The sequence below is a fragment of the Rhinolophus sinicus genome, chromosome 2 (genome assembly GCF_057876585.1).
Source record: "Rhinolophus sinicus isolate RSI-liver-muscle chromosome 2, RSI-T2T, whole genome shotgun sequence".
Taxonomy (NCBI): domain Eukaryota; kingdom Metazoa; phylum Chordata; class Mammalia; order Chiroptera; family Rhinolophidae; genus Rhinolophus; species Rhinolophus sinicus.
The window spans coordinates 93,138,845-93,160,935 of NC_142502.1; the positions used below are offsets into that span (position 1 = coordinate 93,138,845).

General features: G+C 41.1%; 1 protein-coding gene and 1 pseudogene across 1 annotated transcript in view; one reads left to right on the plus strand and one right to left on the minus strand.

Annotated features, from left to right (window-relative positions):
- Nucleotides 1-16,523: 16,523 nt before the first annotated feature.
- On the minus strand, nt 16,524-16,624 carry LOC141571953 (U6 spliceosomal RNA; annotated as a pseudogene).
- Nucleotides 16,625-19,403: 2,779 nt separating this feature from the next.
- LOC109448935 (CLIC family member 5) overlaps nt 19,404-22,091 on the plus strand; it is a 97,330-nt gene continuing 94,642 nt past the window's right edge. Inside the window, exon 1 of the mRNA XM_019734726.3 lies at nt 19,404-19,799. Coding sequence (XP_019590285.3) covers nt 19,737-19,799 — 63 coding nt within the window. The 5' untranslated portion in view covers nt 19,404-19,736. The remainder of the gene's footprint in view (nt 19,800-22,091) is intronic.

Sequence of the window (22,091 nt, forward strand, 5' to 3'; positions counted from 1 at the left end):
AGCGGTCACATCTGCTTGATGACCTTCCCTAACAGTATGTGATATGAGGTGTGACTCAAACATAGTTTCTATACTTGATTTGATTGTCCCCATGTTTTAAATAATGATTATTTCTTATATTTGTATATCCTATTTTTTTCATTTAGTAGGTTCTTATAATTGTTTCAATCTAATTTTGAAATACCTATTCTATTCCATATTATTTTTCCTACCTTTAACCCAAATAGTTTTGGTAATTGTCACTTGTTTTAAAATCTAGAAGGTAAATCTTTTATAAATCCCTTTGGGAAATAATCTTTTTGATATTTTTTTCCTGTTTGTTCTTCTGGAGGAATCTTGAAATCAGTGTTTCAGATTTTATAACATAGACTATGGAGACTTTAATTGTTATCATATAAATAGAGAGTTTTGTTATCTTAAGAATTTTTGGCTTTCCATGCATAAGGATGTACTATGGAAACTTGAGTTGTTATCTTATTTGAGTAAGAGCACGGAGAGAGAATTTGGAGGGCAGGGATTCCCAAGAATAGAATTTCCATTTTATTTTCAAAACAAGCTATCACAACTCTTACACTGCAAAACGCATAAGGTTTACAAAACTGGAACCCATGGGATTCCACTAATAAAACACTTGATATTCTGCAATGCTACTGAATTCATTCAACATTCATTCATTTATTCAACAAATACTTCCTGAGTACAATTCTGGCTCTGCCCATGCTCTGTAGGGAAATAAAAAGATATCTTCCCTAATCTCAAAGACATTGCCGTTTGGTTGGCAGATAACATTTACAAAGCAAAAGGAAAACTAATAATAGAGCACAAATAAATAAATGTCCAAATGATAAGTGCCAAATAAAACAATAAGTGACCCCGAGTTTCAAAAGGAATAAATCACTATAGGCTGAAGGAGTCAGAGAAGGCATTCTGGTAAGGTAGGACTTGGGTATTTGAACACAGGAAAGATATATAGCCAGGCCATTTGACTGGGGAGGAGGCATTAAAAAATCTACTCTGGTGTGACACAGCCACTGGGTCAGTTGGTGCCTCAGCCAAGCAAGTGGCCATTAGAGTGACTGGACTAATTTTGCAAAATGGCCAGTGACTTCAGCCCAAATCACCAAAGTGAAAGCCTGGGGTAGATGTAGACTGATCACAGGCTTGACATAAGTCTACTAGTTTTACACACACAATTCTGAGAGATTCAATAAAAACCCAAAGAATAGTAGAGATGGAGTCATTGATAGGGGAACTGAGGCAGAGTTATATCATTTGAAAGGAATGGAAGCATCAGACAATTCCAGGTAGTCATTTTAAACAACACATGTTTTAACAATACACCCTGAAACAAATGGCTATACTTGTCACTTAGTCACAAAGTGCCTTTTGAAGGAAAATATTTTCTGCTCCAGTAGCTTTTTTTTTCTTCTTCTAGTATTAGTCAATGACTTGAAAATTTCTGCTGTCTTTTGAGCAAAAGGTCACAGCACAATATAAAATAGGGAAAAGGAAGTGGCTATTAAAAAGCCAAGAGATCTGAGTTCCTGGCCTGGTTTTGCCATTGATACTCTTTGAAACTTGAGACCTGTCACTTAAACTTTCTTGATCTGCTTCCCCACCGCAACCTGCCCCCCAACAAGACCGATGGCAATACCACCTACCTTAAGTATCTTACAGGGTTATTTGGGTATGAAGTAAGATGCTATAAATACAATTTTTGTATGTTAGCACCCATTTTGAATAAAGTAATTTCACATTATTTATGTCATTTAATACTGAGGACAATAGTTCACATTAAGCATTAGTGGCCCTATTCCTCAATAAGGAAACTATGGAGAGGTTAAATAGTTTGTCCAAGGCCACACAGCTAATGCAATTCCAGTTCTTCAAACCCTAGAGTTACTCTTCCCTTAAATGCCCAATGACATAGTTTGAGCCTACACCCTGTATGCCTGCTCTGTCCTCCATCATTTGGGGCTCGTTTGCCTCAACAAGGTCTGAGAAAGAAAGTTCAAAGAGCCCAGGCCCTGAGATTGGATGGTGTCAGTCTGTATCCAACTCACTGGAACTGTCCAATGAAGCTAAGGCAGAAAACTGGGATGGGTTGCAGGAAAGTGCCATGGAATGCCCAATGCTGCAACTGTCATGGGAGTCGCGGTTCTTCTTGCGGACGCAGTGAAGAATCAAAGGTCAGCAAGCAGATTAATATGCAAGCTGGGCTTATTAGTGATGGTTCTCAGGGGGAAGAGAGAGGCCTAGCCGAGGTGGGAAAGGGAAGCCTAAGCCCCCAGTTTTTGTGATACATTCTCAGGGAAGAGAACAGGCCTAGCCAGGGTAGGAGAGAGAGAGAGAGACAGAGAGACAGAGAGAGAGAGACGTATCTTGACCGGAGGACTTAAAGTTTATAGTTTGCTGGGTGGGGTGAGGGAATTACATATTAATTTGGCAGGAAAAGTGAAGCATGCTCTTCCACGGGAGGGCGTGACCTCCTAAGATGGGTGGAAGTCTGTTTACTCAGATCTTTATCCTGCTCCAGACCACCTCTCTTCATCTGTTGTTGTAAAAAGAGATAGGTGGCTGGAGGCAGTTAAACAAAACTATTTATGAGCTTTTTCTGCACTATGGACCCTGTCCCACCCCTCCTCCTTCTCCTACGTTTTCTAACGTCTGCCTAACACAACCACCTTTTTATTGGTAAAAAAAAAAAAAGCGTGAAATGTCTCAGTCTGAAACTCTTGCATTGGGATTATTCCTCAGCTCCAGGCTACCTGGAGGGTAGCTCTTGTCTTCCATCTGTGGGACTCAAAATGCTCTCTCACAAGCAGCCGCCTCAATTTTGTCTACACATTAGAATCAACTGGGGAGCTTTAAACATAATCCCAGTGCCCAGGCTGCACCCCAGACCAGTGGCATCAAAATCTATGGGGATGGATTATGGGAATACACATTTTTATAGCCCCCAAGGGTAGCCAGGTTTGAGAACCACTGCTCCTCGAGAACAGAAGAAGAGTGTCCCCAAAGACAAATTTGAGCTTTCAGCATTTACAGGTACAGACGCTCCTGCAGCAGGGAGAAGCTGCTTCTGGCATCAGGTGAAATCGCACCTTTTGTTGGTTTGCGTGTTTTGTTTCTGCTGTGTTAGCAAGTGGTGAGTAGTCCTGGCATCCTACCCGAGGTCTTTGTATTCTACGACCCCATTGTTGCCTTTATAAATTAATAACCTCTTGTAGTAACAGAGCCTTTTTATGGACACCTAGTCTGATTGCTCTTAAAACTGGCTCTTCAGGTATCATTGAAGGACCAATGTTGATTTAAAAACACATTAGAAACAACAACTTCATTCTCATGAAATAGAACAGTCAGCACAGGAAGGAAGCTAGAGGAAAGACTCTCCCCAGATACCGATGAATCTACAGATAAATTCACCTATGGATAGAGATTTAATTTTACAAAGTGATGCTAGTCTTTTACCCTTTGCTATTTTTTCTCACTTCTCTATTTGGGGTCTTAAAGCTTTCAGAATCAAGACTTAAAACTTCCTGGGCTGAGACTGTCAGGGTATTGGTGGTGTGAGCAGAATAAAGGTAGGAAGGCTGTAGAGAACTGCAGAAAATACCCAGCCTCCAAGTTCTCCTCCCTTCTCTCCCTCTGCTGCCCTGGTAATGCAGCTTCAGTGGCCATGAGAATCCCTGGTGGCTTATCAAAAATGTAGATTTCCAAGTCCAGCCTTCAGAGTCAGTGTTTGTGGGAAGGGCTCAGAGAAACCTATTTTTAAGAAGCTCCCTAAGTGATCCTGGTACAGACTGTCCCGGGAAACTCTGCAGGCCCCACACCCTTCTGGGAATGGTGGCCTTTGTGTTATTAATTCCCTTCTCCTCTGATGCCCTTTGTGTATGTGTGTGTGTGTGTGTGTGTGTGTGTGTGTGTGTGTGTGTCTGTCTGTCTGTGTGTGTGTGTCTGTGTGTGTGTGTGTCCCTTTTAAAATGCAGATATGGTTGCAGCCTGAGCAAGTCACTAAGTTCGGCTCTGCTGTGGGTAGATGTGAGGACGAGGGGAGTAGGGGTGTCTCAATGTGTGTTCATTGAATGAGCCAGAGGAAAAGTAAGATGTGCTAGTATGAGAGTGCTGGTAACGGATGGGGGTTCTGAATCCAGACACAAGTCTGTGGAAGAGGCTAGTTGGCTTCCCAAAGACAAAAGTGAGTGACTTCACACTGCAGGGTCAGCGCACATAGCCTGAGGGTACTCTGAGAAGGCTGGGTACAGTCTAATTGACAGGTCTGCACCTTTCCCCACAATTTAATTAGAAAAGGAACATTCGCTCCTTGTAAAGAAACAAAAATTTTAGACACAGTAAAAATTATAAAAAGTAAAAATTTAAAAAATTCTCCCTTCCAATCCCACTATTCAGAAATAACCATTATTTACAGTTTAGTGTGTAGCTTTCCAGACTATATATATAATATAAAATTACACATATTTTACAAAAATGAAATCAATGCATGCACTCTTCCACAGTTTGTTTCTTTTTCATTTAGCAATACATCCTGGATATCTTTCCATTTTACTTCATATATGTTCTTTTGTGACATTTTTTATTATATGGATGTACCAGAATGTACCCAATTAATCTATTGATGGATATTTCGTTTTGCTTCTAGTTTTTTCTTATTTCAGACGATGGCACAATGAACATCTTTGAACATATATCCTTTGCTTACTTCAGAGTTTCCTATCAGTGGACCTGTTAAGTCTTCATATGACCCAAGCATGTCTTCAAATTTGATAGGACCACCAAAAGTATTGTACCAATGTATGCTCCCAACCCATATTACACATTTACCAACACTTTTTTTCATAAGTTTTTTAAAAAAATTTTTACCAATTAAATAAGTAAGAAACTCTCTCATTGATGCAATTTCTGTTTCACAGCTAAGTGGTATGCCTTTTCATATATTTATTTGTCCCTGTGTTCCTGTGAACTATTTATATCTCTTACCTAGAGTCAAGGCTCACCTCTGTGTTTTCACACACTGTGTTTTCTTATTTTTACTATGGCATCTGCTGGTAAATAGCAATTAAGTCATGTGCTAAAGAGAACAAATCCCACGGGGCGAGGGAGGGGCGAGGGAGCCATTTTCCATGTGATCAAGATACCAGAACCAGCAATTGATTAAAAAGCACAGCTTATGTTATTTAGTGTGTGAGACCCGAATAACTGGCGGAGCGGTTTATATTCTATAAAGCACAGTGATAGGACTAAAACAGAATCTTTTAAAGTATTTGTTGAATAAATGAGTGAATGTGGACAAACGGATCTAGACATACAGAGCTCGTCTGTACTAAGCGCAGGGAAACAGGTAAGAAACACCACCCCTGCTTTCTAAAACCTTGAAGATTTGTTGAGGCTGCCAATATGTGAAGTGATAATGACAATGCAAGAAGTGATTAATGGAGAAGGCATGAGTAGGTATCTCCTGTGCTGGAAAATCTTAGCTCTAGAGGGCAACAGATTCGTAAACAAATAATTTCAGTGTAACAGACCAAGAGTAGAGGGCCACACAGGGTGCTGTGGAGGAATGAGTTTTGAGGATGAGGCAGAGTTAGCTGGGTGAGGATACATGGGGAAAGTGTTTCAAGTAACGGGAGCAAAGACATGGTGGTATGAAACAGCAGGGTGTGGAGGTAAGAAATCAAACTCTATTAGGGTTTCCAGAATCTTTAGGGCCTGAGGCCAGATTGGTCCGAATGAGCAGATAGAATGAGCAGATAAGTCATAACTATCATCTCACGCAAGGGGGCATGGTCCACACTGAGCCACTGAGGTGTTTTTAGCAAGGGCTGGTGTGACCTGACGTGCAGTGTAGATAGCTCATTCTGGTTACTAGGTGGAAGATGGGTGAGAGGGGCAAGGTGGGTGCTTGAGAGAGAGTGCAGTTAGGAATGTTCTATGACAGTTCAGGCATGAAGAAAGGCAGCTGCAGTGAAGGGAATGAAAAATGGAGAGATTTGAGAGGAGGGACTTGGTAACTAATGGGATTTAGGATTACGGAAGAACTAAACAAAAATATGGGCTTGGTTTCTGGTTAGTGTGACTGGATAGATGATGGCGTCACTGTCTGGGAAAGAAAATGCAGGCGAGGATTTGGGGAGGAAGATTCTTAGTGTTGTAGTTTGGAAATGTTGACTTTGAGGCAACTGGGACGCCCAACGGAGGGATATATCCAACAAATAGTTATATAGTGGTATGAGGCTTGCAGGGAAGAGATACAGCCTAAAAGTTAAGATCCGAGAATGAATGAATGAATTCTGGATGACATCGGCTTTCAAGGCAGGGCCTTCATGAGGCTTATCCATAACTCACACATAACCAGGCATAACTCCAGGGTAAGTCCATTGTTCCTTTGAGGACCCATCACAACTGCAGTTCTGGAATGAATTCTGCCCTAGGTCCTTGAAGCCCTATCGATCCCCAACAGCCCAGCAGTGCCTTCTTTATTGTTGAATGCGAATGAGCTACCTACGGATCAGCTGTTCAAGTTTCCTCCCTGGAAACCAATTCCTCAGCCCAGTAGTTTGCTTGTGGTGAAAGGAAAACTGGGGTTTACTGATATGGGCTGCATGGTCAAAGCCAAGGGCACGCTTCTTTGTGAGAAGACGTGCTCGCTGGAGTAACGAGACAGGGAGGGAGGTCTTCTTTTTGTCACTATATCAGTAGGAATTACTTTCTTGTTTAATATTTGTCAGTTTCAATGACCTAGAGCCTGGCTTTAGGGGAGATGAGGCACAAGATAAAGGCACCAAATTACATCAGACAGTTGTCGAGGCCACTGCTGGCGACAGCACTTTCCAGGCAGGGAATTTGGACAAGTTATTTCACTTCTCTGAATCTGAGTTTCCTGATCTTGTTAAAATGAGGATAATAAGAGAACTATCTGTTCTCTTACTTTTCATGACAGCTATTATGGTAAAATAAGAAATATTTTTGGATGTCCCACACAAACGTTATCATTATTTGAAGATGCCTGGAAGAGAGCCTGCACTTAATACGTACAAACAGTCATCAAATGAACTGTGCCTGAACCACACTCATTCGTTTGATCATTTATTCAATCCATTTATTCAACAACAGCTCAATAACAGTGTGTATTTGATGTGAGGCACTAGGAATAAAAAGAGAATGAGTGGGCATTATGAAAAGACATGGAAGAATCACACATGCATATTATGAAGTGAAATAAGCCAGTCTGGAAAAGCTTCATACGGTATGACTCCAACCATATGACATTCTAGAAAAGGCAAAACTATGGAGCGGTGAGAAGATCGGTGGTTCCCAGAGGCTGGGGGTCAGGGAAGAATGAATAGGCAGAGCACAGAGGATTTTTAGGGCAGTGAGACTACTCTGCATGATATTAGAATGGTGGATACATATCATTGTGCATTTGTCCAAACCCATAGAATGTACACCACAAAGAGTGAATCCTAATGTAGACTATGAACTTTGGGTGACCATGATATGTCCTATGGGTTCATCGATTGTAACAAATGAACCACTCTGGTGTTGGATGTTGACAGTGGGGGAGGCTGTGCATGAGTGGGGGCAGGGGATATATAGGAATTTTTGGTACTTTCTGCTCAATTTTTCATTGAAACTAAAACTGTGCTAAAAAAAAAATAGTCTGTTAGAAAAGTAGGGAGCAAAAGAGAAAAAAGAAAAGAATAAAAAAATAGGGAGAGAGCAGGAAAGAATGGATGATGTGTGTCTTATAGGTCCCTACAGTTTACTAGAGGAGAGGGGGGATATGAACAGATCCTCAAATAGCAATAGGTGGGAGGTATAGCCACGCACGCACCCAGGGGGAGCACGCTCTTTACGTTTTTAACATTCCAATATTTTGTCTTCATTTGTGATGGGTGCATGTAATGGGTCAGTACTGTTTACTGTTCAGACAGGACCCCTTATCCTTTATATACTGCAGGGTCAACAGTCACCCAGTGGTGTGCAAATGTGACTGCCTCTGGCACCCAGGGAGAGGGGCAGGGGTACTGTGCAGTCAGCATCCACATGGGCAGCACGCAGCACCCCTATGAGCGCAGGAGTTTGTGTTGACTGGTGAACTCAGCCAGGCCACTTTGGCGTGGCTGTTTGCAGCCCTCCGCTCCTTAATTTGATGACTTCCCGCAGGAGAGCAGGGTGTGGTGAGTAAGGCAGAGCTTAAGTCAGAGTTTTGACCCTTCCGGCCTTAATGCTGGGAAGCTTCAGAAAGGGTATTAAGTCTGGTGTCTACCGATGCAGTTGCCCTGTGCTGTGTTCATGGGAGATAAACGACTGGGTCTGAATTCAGCTTTATTTCTCCTAGGACTTAATTTTTAGAGAGAGAAAAAAGTGAGGACAGTTGTGTTGACAAGATAGGGAGCAAGGTAAAAACGAATGAATTGCAATGTAATCAAATGACTTGCAAAGCAATTTTTTGAACATAAAATCAGTTAGATAAAATATCAGCCTTTGGGAATGGGTTCTGCCATTGCCCACAGGTGTAGATGCAGCTAATGAGCAAAGTCAAGGGGAAGGGACCTTGAGATGAAAACGTATTTTGCAAAGGTGTCTTACACTAAAGTCTGTCTTTTGTACAGGGCTCATTACAAACCCTTTCAAAGTGTGTTTAACTGAAGAAATTATGAATAGTTACGGAGCAATATAGGAAGTTATTTTACTGCAAACACCACACATTCAGTGGCATTGTCATTATTCCTTTATGCTAGAATTTTCCCACTGAATGAAAACCTCAGGGCAGATTTTCTCCAAAGATGTATTGAATTTACAAATGTTAGCTAATGTACAGTTGACCCTTGAACAAAATGAGTTTGAACTGTGTGGGTCCACTTATATGTGGATTTTTTCAATAAATACATACAGTACTGTAAATGTATTTTTTGTTCCTTATGATTTTCCTTAATGGCATTTCTTTTCTCTACCTTACTTTAGTGTAAGAATACAGTATATAATATACATAACACAAAATATATATTAATCAACTGTTCGTCTTATCGATAAACTTTCGGTCAATAGTAAGCTATTAGTAGTTTTTGGCTAGTCAAAAGTTATACACACATTTTCAAGTGCTGGGGGGTTAGGACCCCTGACTTTTATGTTGTTCAAGGGTCAACTGTAATTACATAGGAAAAGGTGAAAATGTGACCCCACAATGTAGACCCCATAGAGATACTATGGGAGAATTCAAGCTAGGCCTTCTGTTCCTCAAGCATAAAATGCTTTCTCCTACTTCAGGGCCCTCATACATGCTGTTCCCTTCCCTCTTCCCTATAGTCTTCCAATGACTGGCCCCTTTTTATCTTTCAGGGTTGGGCTTAAATGTCACCTCCTCAGAGAGGCCTTCCCCATGGATACCCTGCAAAGAGGGTCCCTCACACTCCACTGTGATTCTTTAGCATTATAACCCATAGTCCCCAATAAAGTTGATCACCTTTTATAATTAATTATACATCTATTTATTTGTTTGCATGTTTTTTTCTATCTCCCACCATAGATTACATGACCCACGAGGCAGGAGCTATCCACAACTGTTTCTCCCCAAGATACACCCAGTGTCTCTACGAGTATTTGGTATATAATAGGTGGTCAATAAATAAATGAAAATGAAAATGAGAAACTAGCTCTGGCCATCTCAGTGCAAGAGGACTCATTTGAGAGGCAGCTGGTGTACATTCAAGTGCTATTTCGTCCTCTGGTTATGAAAACTTAGGCAATGGACATATTTTCTCAATACCGTCAGATTTATTTCAATTCTATTTTCCTCAAAGCACATTGTATCTACTCAGCTAGAAAGGAGGTGAAGAGTGGAAGCACCCACATGTATTTCAGGCACTGTGAGCTTCTTGCAGGCAGGGCCTGGGTCTTATGCATCATTTTATCCCCAGCACTGAGCACAGTGCCTGGCACAGAACAGCCAACCACGTTCTGTTTGCTGAATTTCACTAAAATGAGATATTTGAAGTGCTTTCTGTCTTCTTCCTGACAGAGGGAAATTAATGCAATTCAAGGTAACACTCTCTGATTTTCTGTCTACCAGGCTTTGTGGAACCCGGGTTAATCTTCCTGGCAGACCATAAAAGATTACGCAGTTGGAGAAAATATATGATGAAAATGAAATTAAAGCTTCCTTCCTGAATATAGATTAAAGAGAATCTCTTATGACAGTGCTGCAGAAATAGATTGTCTCTGTATCTGCCCAGCTGTGACCAGGTATTAATGCATAGAAACGTTTATTCTGTGTATACAAGGAAATAAATGGAAAGAAAAAAGACTCAAATAAAGATATGTTTCTGGCATTCCAGGGGAGGAACAGATTTATATTGCTGCCCCATCCTTAGGCTAGATTATTTTAAAAATAAGAACAGTTCAATTAGATTAACTCCACTCATTTCCAAGAAGGAATTTGTAATTTTTCTCTATAATATTCTATGCCTTGCAGGAAATTATTTCTTATGTAGCTTAGAGAACATTGAAACGATGACAGGGAGACCAGCAAAAGATCAAGGCCATCCAGCAAGGTCAGGGTAATGATAGGGTCTGTATTCCATTCTGTACCTGGGATCATTTCTTGTTTGAATGCTCTCGTAGCTGATCTTCAGCCTTCGCTTCTAGACTGGGCCTGTATGTATGTATGTATGTATGTATTTAACTTTTCTGTTGACTTATGTAATTCATCAATAATAAAATAATACTAACTAGTACTCATTTATTGAGGTCATTAAAAGCAGATACTTGGATGTCAAACAGACCTGGATTCAAATCCCAGCTCCAGAGCTTTCTGGTTAGTTATGCTTACTGACTTGTCTGTGTGTATCAGTTTCCTCATCTGTGAAGTGGAGTCATGACAGTAGCTACCTCGTATACGGGAATGCAGTGCTGAAACTGCCTGTGAAATAGGCAGTGTTGCCTTACCTACATCGGGGATAAACACCTTTGTTCTTTGCTTACGGGTCACTCAATATGCTGGATTATGAATACTGGTAAATAATATTATTTAAAGTTTACATAAACTTCGGGAAAGGTATTGTTACCCTCATTTAATAAATAAAGAATTTGAGGTGTAGACAGGTTGATGACCAGGTTACAAAGGCTAGAAAGTGGCAGGAGTTGATTCATGAATTTGGAACTTCTGGCTCTAAGCCCAGTGTTCTTTTCACTGTACTAAGACATTGTCTCTGATGAAAAAAAAAATAAATTCATGGAGATGTTTTATGATTTTATCATTTTATTCTGTAGCTATCTATGATCACCTTAAATCTATACATATGGCCTTTCTCTGCAATTTTGTTAATTTCTGAACATATTTTTTTACTTTCATTTTGTATTTTAGTTCATGAGCCTGGAAAGACTATATAGTACTTTTATGAGGGTCTGGAACTTTCAAAATAATACGTTTTACTCCTCTCAAGGTGTGGCCTCCTTTTCAAAGTGCGTCACTGTGTTGACTTACGCCCCCCTTGTACTATTCCTGAGATCTATTTTCTATTATATGGATCATTTCTTGCCCATAGCCCTCTTTATTCTACACAGGTTCTAACTGTTGTGGATATAAATCTCCAGTTGCAAACATCAGAAAACCCAACTCGAGTTAGTCTGAGCCAAAAAGGGATTTTATTGACCATCAGGACAGGAAATTCTAGGGGTACCAAGTTTCAGGCACCAAGGGAGCCTGTCACTCAAACAATACATTAGAACTTGGGCTTCCTCTCTCCATCTCTTGGCCCTTGTGTTCTCTCTGCTGACTTTTCTCTCAGTCAGCCTGTTTGTAGTGGCAAGATAATGTGAGCAGTTCCAGGATTAAATCCTAGTTTCTCCATAAGTCCAGCAGAAGAAAAGTTGTATCTTAAACATATTTCTGACAAAAGTCCCAGATTTGAATCTCATTGGATCCAAGTTGATCATATGTCCATTTTGAACCTATCACTGTGCTCAAGGATTTAGTGCTTTCATTGGCCAACACAAGTCACCTGCCCATCCCTGAATTTCCACTTGAACCTAATGTGCTGTGTGAATGGAGATATAGATTCCCAAGGAATACTGGGGGGTCCTTTAACAAAAAGGTGAATGGATTCTAGTTGCCAATCATAACAACCCTTCACTTTTCCTTTCAAAACTTTACTTTTTTTGGTTATGGGCACTTGCCTACTTTCTTCAAAACATGCTGCATTCTGCTCCCACCGTATAAATACTGACTTCACCTCTCAAATGTCCTTCACCTTGCTTCTCCCCCAACCCTCATCCTCTTTTAGACCTTGCCCCTTTTTTAGTTATTAGCAAATTTTTTGGTCAATTAGCAAAATGAGCCTGTTGGCCAAAAGAAAATCAGATAGGTGGATAAAAGTACTATGGATCAACAGTTTTTGAAAAAATTTTGTTACAAGTATTTATTTTGGGCCCTTTCCAAGTTTTTTTATTTTTAATGTATTTGTGTAATAGTTTTGTTCTTGCATAATCTTGCTGGGACTAAAGTATAAAGTTTGCCATTAAGTGAGGACAATCACCAGAGGAGTAAATCTTGCCCAAAATGCATGGTGATGCAACAGAATATGACCTCAGATTCCCTTTTCTCCTGACTTTTGTTTCTCATGGTTTTTCTTTCTCTAGAGGCTGGGTATTTTTAATTTTTTTTTTTTTTTTTTTTTTTGTATGTGCCACATCTTGGTTGCTGGATTTTTTTTCTTTCTTTCTTTTTTCTTTTTTTTCTTTTTTTGCCCCAGCTCATCTCTGAGTGTCTCTTAGGTTAAGCAGAATAAAGGAGGGTTCCAGAATCCCCAAATTCAGCTATTCCTTATCCAAGATGAGTCATTTCACTGATTCCACCAATTAAATAAGCAATTTCTAAATCTCTATCAGCACCCCAAACTTCTCCAACCACATCCTTTTTCATGTACATAGTAAAGTGTGGTGGTTAATAAGATGGGCTTTAATGATGGAGAGACCTGGGTCAGAATACTAGCTGTGTGATTTATGATTTCCATGTGACCTTAGATGAGTTATTTAATGTCTTTAAGTCTTTGCCTCCTCATTTGTGAAATGGGACATAATAACTTGTCTTACTGGGTTATTATGGAGATGAAGCGAACTAATAAGGGATTCATAGCGCCAGTCACATGATGGGATCTTAGTAAATTATTATTATTACATAACTCTTTCCCATGTTTTAGGTCAAAATGAGAACCTTTATAAAACCCCACACTGTAATGTCCATTGCCTTTGAGTAATATCAGGGCAGAATCCTAATGGACTAGGAGGCTGTGAATAAAAGAGGTGTCAGTTATTCATTAGTTGAGTTCATCACCAATTTTTGATTGAGCAGGTACAGTGTACTAGGAATATTATCAGTTAATAAGTTTATAGCAAGGGACCATCCTGTTCTGTGGGCCATGCAAAAGAGACACAAACCTGAATTCCTGTCCTCAAAGAGCCTTTCCTCTTGTGGGAAAGACATGACTCAACCCATGAAGGAATCAGGCAGGAGCGAAGACTGCTTATGACCACGAGGTGATATGCACACTGTATGCTGTCAGCAGCTTCTATAAAGAGCACGAGCAGTGCCTGGCACACAATGGGCCCCTCCAAAGCACTGGTTGGAGAAATGAGTAATGAGTGAATCAGGGGGACGAGTGACAGCTGTTGACGAGGACTCTTGTCTTCAGTGCAGCCCACTCCCAGGCCTCTCCCTTTGCTAAGCACAAGTAGGTGGAATGCTGTGGGGACAAAGATCACTGTAATGTTGGGTACACCCAAGGGCGCATTAATTTATATAGGAATGGATAGGACTAACAACCCACCCCGATCCTCCTTACAGCCCAATCTGGGACCTCATACTGGTGTGATCCTTCCAGGGCTCACCTCTCCTTATACACACCCATGTCATCCTCCCACAGAGAAGGAATGTAACTGGTACTCCTGCCCTGCAGATGTCATCAACATTGACCAGTCCCTTCAGCTTGAACCTCAAGCCCTTGGGATTGTCCAAGAGATCCCCTGTGGAGAATGAGAATGTAAGGGTGGAACAACCTAATTTCCATAGAAATAGCTGCTACCCTGGACAGAGTGGGTTCAACTAAGTATCATTAAATACACGAAAGTTGGAGCTTGTAACTAATGATATGGTTATACTCTGGTACTGGATAAAGGGAACATTTCTGGAAAATCTCTCTACAAGAATCATCATTATTTCATAATAACCACTCTCAGTCTAAATATCCTTATTTTGTTTTATTTTTTTATTTCAATGAAGGTTTATTCTATTTTATTGATTGGCTATAATTAGGAAAACTAAGCCTCATGGCACAGAGATCCGTTTTATATTTCTGAAATCAATGAGATCTGATGTTAAGGATTTGAAGCACAGAATGTGTGGAAAGGGGATGTGGAAAAAGAACGTAGTGATTTTACATTTTTTGAAGTTTTTAAGCATCATGATCATTGACAAAATTTACATACAGAAATTTTGTTTGGTATACAGTTCTATATGTTTTTTTTTAAATTTTATTTTATTAAATTTATTGGGGTGACAATTGTTAGTAAAATTACATAGATTTCAGGTGTACAATTCTGTATTACATCATCTATAAATCCCATTGTTTGTTCATCACCCAAGTTCTATATGTTTTAACACAAACAAAATGTTTATAACCCCCACTACAAACAAGATACAAAATAGTTCTGGGAACTGAAAACTTTTCCTTGTGCATCTCTTTGTAGTCAAGCCCTCTCTTACCCAATACCTGGTAGCCACTGATTTTCTCCCCATCCCTATAATTTTGCTTTTCCAGAATGTTGTATAAATGGAATCATATAGTATGTAACCTTTTGAGACCAACTTTTTTCACTTAGTATAGTGCATCTGAGATTCATTTATGTTTTGTACCTAGCCATTCCTTTTTATTGCTAAGTGGTATCCCATTGTATGGATGTGCCACTCTGTTTATTCATTGATCCATTGAGAGACATTTGGGTTCTTTCCAGTTTGGGTCAATTGTGAATCATGTTGCTATCAATATTTATGTAGAGGTTTTTGTGAGAACATAAATTCTCATTTCTCTAGGCTAATCCGCAGGAGATGGTAAGTGGGTCACATGGTAATGGTATGTTTGACTTCATATGAAATTGCCAAACTTTTCCAGAATTATGCAATTTTGCATTCCCACCAACAATGTATAAAAGTTCCACTTGTTCTTCATTCTTGCTACCACATGGCATTGTCATTTGTATATATTTGACCATTCTAATAGGTATTTGTGGTACCTCTTATTTAGTTTGCATTTCTCTTCTGAATGATGCTGCTGTTTATCTTTGAAAGTGCCTATTTACCATTGATATGTCCTCTTTGGTGTCTGTTCAGATCTTGTGGCAATTTTTAAAATTTGTTTTGTTTATTTTCTTATTTTTGAGTTATGAAAATTCTTTACAAATTCTAAATACAAGTCATTTACTTCCTCCTCATTTCTGGAAGAGATTGTATAGAATTGATATTACTATTATTTTTTAAATATTTGGTTGAATTCATTAATGAGGACATCTGGGCTTGGAGTTTTGGGGGTTTTTCTGGAGAATTTTCAACTATGAATTCAATATCTTTAGCAGATATATGACTATTCAGGTTATCTACTTCTTGACTGAATTTTATCAGTGTGTGTCTTTCAAGATTTGGTCCTTTTCATCTAAGTTTCTAATTTATATGCAGCAAATTACCCATAGTATTTCTTTATTATTTTTTTTAATGTCTGTAGAGTTGGTAGTGATATCCCATCTTTTATACCTGATATTGGTAATATGTATCTTCTCTCTTTTTCTCTTGGTAACTCTAGCAAGAAGTTTACTGATCTTATTGATTTTTTTACTAGAACCAGCTTCTGGTTTCATTGATTTTTCTCTGTTGTTTTCTCTTTTTTCAATTTCATTAATTTATTTTCTTATATTTATTCTTTTGTTCCTTTTTCTTGCTTTGAGTTTAGCTGGCTATTCTTTTTCTAGTTTTTTAAAGGTGGTAGCTTAGATTATTGATGCAAGAACTTTATTCTTTTCTAAAAAGAGCATTACAAGGGTAAATTTCTTTCTAGGTACTGTTTCAGCTGCATCCCACAAATTTTGATATGTTGTATATTCATTTGCATTGTTAAAAATGTTTCCTAATTTTCTAAAAATATTTTCTAAAGACCTCCTTGCAGGCCAAGGAATTTCTTAAAGTGTATTACTTAAGTGAATTTCTTAAAGTGTATTCCCAAATATTTAGATGTTTTCTAGAATTCTTTTTTGTTGATCAAATTGATTCAACTATGGTCAGAGAACATACTTTGTATGATTTCATTCTTTTAAATATAATGCTTGTTTCATTCTTTTAAATATAATGCTTGTTTTATGTTTTATATCCCTTTATCTTCATTCTTTATGCCATATCAGTAAATCTGAATATATTGAAACTCCATAAGATATGTTCTATTTTTTGCTTTTAACAGCCATATAAAAATATGGATATTACATAGATTTTCCGGTTCCTTTCACTGGGGCCATGCTAATCTCTGTATTATTCTAATTTTAGTATATGTGCTGCCAAAATGAGCACTAAATATATTTTTGAAGTGTTTTTCTGGTAAATATTTATCCAAACTTGCATCAAGTTTGTGAAACTATGATTATTAGAAGGATAGTCTAGGATTGAGGAAATGTTTTTCTTTGAACAAAACTAAAATTGATTATAACCTATTATGCTTTGACATTAAAAGGTGAAAGATGGAATCTTTTTATTTTGAACTAAAGCAGAATGTGGAATTAAAAACTAGAAATATTTTATGACTAACGTTGGCTTTTTTTTTTTTTTTTTTTTTTGCAACATGAAGGTTTATAATATCAAAACTATCAGTTATCTGTAGGGATGTCTAAATGAGAGGTATCACCTAGAAATTAAAAGGGAACTGTTCAATTTTCCAGCAAGCAGTAGATTACTTGGAGAAGTTGAAATAAAAGCCAACTCTTCTAGGTTTGAGATTAAGGAGAATAGAGGCCATACCATATGTTGTTTAGATCATATTCAAGAAAGTGATCACATGTGTAAAGCATCTTTCATTAAAAAAATAAAAATAAAAAACCCTCAAAGGCATTTTTATACATATGATTTTATTTTCATCTGCCCCATTGCTATTGAAAATATTGTCCACGCTCCAGAGCAGGGAAGTGACGCATCTGTGCAGCATGCAGGGAAGCTGCCAGTCTCCCTCTGTAACCTTGTCCTTCCCAGTGTATGCAGTCATTGGCTCAGAATGTACAGCCATGAAGGTGACTGTTTCTCTAAGGCTTTGGTGATGTAAGCCTGAAACCACGGAGGAGAGCAATTAAGCCTCACCTTGGTCAAGCTATAGTGTACTGTTGAGTTGCAGGTGGGGTTTGGTGATTGTTTCTTCAGTAAGAAGGAGACATTTGCACTTGGAGTTTATAGGCAAACAGGCTGCCATAAAGGGTGGCCAGCATACCTTGCTGTTGTCTCATATTTTGTTGATGCCTGATTATTCAGGAAGGTTTGGCTGAAGTGCCTTCTGTCTTATGAGGCCTGCCCCTCGGCCCGCTCCAACGGTGGTGAATAATCTCGCTACATGCTGACTTAGGTAGCTTTTCCATCTGCCTAATTCATGTGGCAGCCTTGGTTTTCTTTTCATGAGACATTATCCTGAAATGGATTTTAATCTCCATTAAGATGAATGTTTCCTCAAAGTGACTTACCCAGTGGGCACTAAGTTTGAAAGAGGCAGTTAGTAGAACAGTTGAGACTCAGTCTTCCTGGGTGCAAATCCTGACTTGACCATTTCTTAGCAGGATGACTAGGGACAAGTTACTCAAATGCTTTAAGCCTCAGTTTCCCTACGTGTAAAATTGGAGTAATAACACTATTTGTAAAGATTAAACAAGTTAAAACCTGTAGGGTACTTAGCCTTTTTGTTGCCTGGTACATAAATAAATACTATTACTTATTTTTTATTAAGTGATTTCAAAAAAAATAAAGCTGTGAAATAAATGTATATTTGTAAGTAAGGCAAGACAGAACACAAACAGGATTAGCTAAAGAGAAGGCAAAGCAAACAGATTTTGACCAGATTCCAGATGCAAAAGACCTGGTGCCTATTTTCAAAAGAAATGAAGGGTGGAAATGTAAATTGGCACAACCACTTTGGAAAATCATCTAGTAGTGTTTACTCAAGAGGAACTCTCTCATACTCTATAGCAATTCCACTCCTAAGTGTATACCCAACAGAAAATTGTGCATGTATTCATCAAAGGATGTTTGATAGATAGAAGCATCCACAGTAGTCATTAACCAGAAACTAGGCAAATGCCCATCAACAGAAGAATGGCAAGGATAAATAGTGGCAAGGAAAATGGATGATTTACAGCTACCCACAGCAAAATGGATAAATCTCACAAATGTAATGTAAGGTTCCAGGCAAGAGTAATCTGTGCTGTCACAAACCAGCCTAATGGTTACCATGGTCAGAGAGAAGAGGGAGGGGAGGAAAAGTAGAGAGGAGAGACTAGGACAAGCTTCTGGGGGGGGGGGGGGGAGGGTGTAGCTATTTTATTTTTTTCATCTGGTGTTAGTTTTTCATGGGTAGGTTCAGATTGTGACAATTCATCGGCCTACACACTTAGGGTACAGTGCGTTTTTTCCCCTATGTGTATCATAGTTCACCAAAAAAGCAAACGGACAAGCACATACATGAAGTAAGAGAAGAAAAGAAAGAAAAGAATAGAAAGTAAAAGAAAAGAAAGACACAGCCAGCCTAGAATGTTAAAAGACATGAATCCTTGGCTCTGGCTGCACCTGACCCGGTTGGCTCTCCCCTCTACCTTGCAAGCGCCAGTGCCCATTTCCTGCCCCCTCCGGCCCCCAGGATCGCCTTACTCTATTTGTCCAGCATGAAGATGGCAAATGCCCTGTTTTCGGGGTCCTTTCTCTCCCTCTCCTGCTGCGCGCAGCTACTCTCCACTCTGAGCATTGCTAAGGCACGAAGGGGCTTTCCAATTGGGTAACGCTGGTAGTACAGTAAACGTGGAGCAGGTAAGGCCTCATCATTGAAACTTAAGACTTAAAGGCATCGCTTCTCTTCTACCTCTTCCTCTTCCTCTTCCTCTTCTCTCTGACTCCTTCTCCTCTTTCCTTTCCCAAGACACACTCTAGGCCTTGGTGGCAGTGCGGGACCCAGTGGGTCCGCGCCTCGCGCCCTGCGGAGTGGCTTGGCTGGGGACAGGCCAGGGACGAGGCCCCGCTTGCTCAAGGGGTGCCCCTCCTGCCCCGCCCGGGCTGACCCCGCCCCGCGGCCGCCGGCTATTTTGGGCGCGTTGGCGGCGACGCCGAGATCGCTGACAGGCGCGGATCCTGTGACACTTCCCTGCAGCCCGGCACTTGTTGCTCCCGTAACCTGCTGCCATCCCTGATCCCCCTTTCCCCGTAGCTCCCGGTCCCCTCCTGGCTTCTCTCTTTTTCACGTGATCACCCGGGGCACCGATCTCTCAGACAACGCTGTCCCCGGCTTGAGAAATAGATTAGAAAAAGAAAAAGAAAAAGAAACACCCGCCGCTCTCCAGAGAGGCCCCTTTGGGCAGGAGCAGGAACGCAGAGCGCTGGCCCCGGCGCCGCAGAGGTGGCGCCTCCCCAGCCCGGGACGGTGGTCCCGGGCCCCGACGGCATGACGGACGCGGAGACAGCTAATGGGGACGACAGAGACCCCGAGATCGAACTCTTCGTGAAGGTAGGTCGGCGTCTCGGCTCCCGCCGCACCTGCTGCGTCTCCAGCCCGGCTCCCGGCGGCGCCGGCTCACGTGTCCCCCGGCGCGGACCGCTGGGGCTCCGGACCTTCCCCAGGGAGCGCAGGCCAGCCCTTGCGGTCCCTCGGGTGGCCTTTCTGCAAGCCAGAGCCGGGTCTCGGGGCTCCCGGGCAGAACGGAGTCAGGTGCAATCTGGCAGGTGGCTTTCTTCTTGGAGAGTTGGCCGGCAGTTTGTCCGAGGCTCCGCAGGACAGGCGGTCACCGCTGCGGGTCCAGAGCTCTGTCCGGAGCTCTGCTGGCTTTCCCTAAAGGGCACCTCCAGGTGTAGGGAGATGGCAAGAACCTGGCTGGACCCGGGAACCTTTCTTCTAAAATTGAGGGGGGTGGGAATGGGAAAAAGGAAGCAAAAAATAACATTTCTTAAAACCCCCCTGCTCTCTTTTACTCAGAGCTATGGAAAGAAAAGCTGAAGAAAACAAAATATTTTCTTGCTTTGTGACCTGCAAAGCAGAAAACAAACATTCCATTCGCCAACTTTGTTATTATTCTCGGAATCGTGGGTCTGCAGAGTAGTAATCGTGAAATGCTGAGGGTGTGGCAATTCGGAAAATGTCCCAGTCAACCTGGGCTGACCGAGATGAAGGGGCACAGTGCAAAAATTAAATTCAGTGGGCTTGCTCCCTGGGCAGAAACAAGCTAACGTCAAAGCCGCTCCTTTCCTTTGCAACCTGTAGGATGGAGGCGGAGGCAGCGTTTCTCGGTCCGCTAGTGTAATAAGAAAGAAACATTTGATCAGTCCTCGGTGCCGACACCGCAGAAGCTGGGAAACCTGAGGCGGCAGGAGGGTTGCCTCCAGGACGGTGCAGAAAGAAACGCCAGGACTCGGGGAGGGGGAGCCGGCAGGCTGCCTGAGCGCCAAGACCTTTCACAAAGGGGGAAAAAAGCTTAGAATGTAAAGTTTCCCTAGAAATATGGAGATCACTGTAAAGGGAAGAGTGGTGCCTGTCCAGGGGCCTCTTGACGGAGTTTAAAAGGCACATACATTCCCTGGAACAGGGGAAGTGATCTGTCCCAGTTGGCCCAGCCTACCACAAAGGTTTGTTAAATTTCTTCCACTGGGTTTTACATTCTTTGTGTTTATTTTAAGAAATTATCTGTAGAAATGACACCTGTCATTTAGCGACACTTACTTTCCTCAGCCTGTTTCTCTCCCTTCCAATGTGGCTTCTGACGCCCTCATTTGGTTTCTGAGACCCCTCTGGGCAGGGTTTCCAGGGCCTCTGGGAGACCCAGGTAATGGAAAGGGTCGTATCCCCTCGGAGGCTGGGCAATGTGGGCCGGAGAGCCGGCAGCGGTGCCCTGGCCTCAGCATCCAGGCCTGCGGTCAAGGGAGTGAATAAGGAGGGCTTGAACAAAGCCCTGAGTCTTGCTGCTCTCCTTGAAGAAAGCTATTCTAGGACTTTCTCAGATTGCCTGGGAGCAGGTAGTTTCACAGTGTCAAGTTCCTGAAAGATATTTGAAACACAAATTGACTCTTTAGAGCCAAAGGAGCCCTTTGCCCCACTACCAGGCAGTGGAGACCAATTCTACCTGTACCATTGGAATTTCATGTTGGCAGCTTTAGAGGTTTTCTGCATTTATATAAAAAGCTCACTGCACAGCTCCCAGTGCCCCCAAAGAATTCTATAATGCTTGTGTTGTCATTCTTTTTTCCCCTAAAGAAAAGCAATCCCTGAGAGCCAGGCAGGGCTTCGTGATTCGCTCAAAAACCAGATTGATGCAGGGAACAAAAAATCAGATAGGAAAGCTCTTGTGATTTTTTCCCCCCCACCCTTTTCCAGCTTCTGGTTAGTAGTTATCATTTACAGGGACAAGTAAAGGCTGAAAATAATTGTGAAATAAGACACTGGCCCGGCTTTGAATGGTTGCATCTTAGGGAAGCAATGTCCTGATTTACAGAATGAAGCATTTCCAAATTTGACATTTCTCTTAGGTCTATGCTTCTCATAGGAAGAAAAGCCTTCTTGTTGAAGGTGTCAGGTACCTGAGATATTTTATGCAGGGCAGGGCACCCACCAACCTACTTTCTAGGATGCTTCCAGGCAGGCTGGCCCTACTCAGTAAGAGTTGTGATACTGACCGTCTTCAACACTCCTATGAAGTGACTCTTTGACCCATCCTGTCCACTGCGTGTCATACAAAACCTCTGTCACTCAAGGGGTTTCAAGGACATATGATTCTGTCCCATATGAATTGATAATCATTTGGTGCTGCTG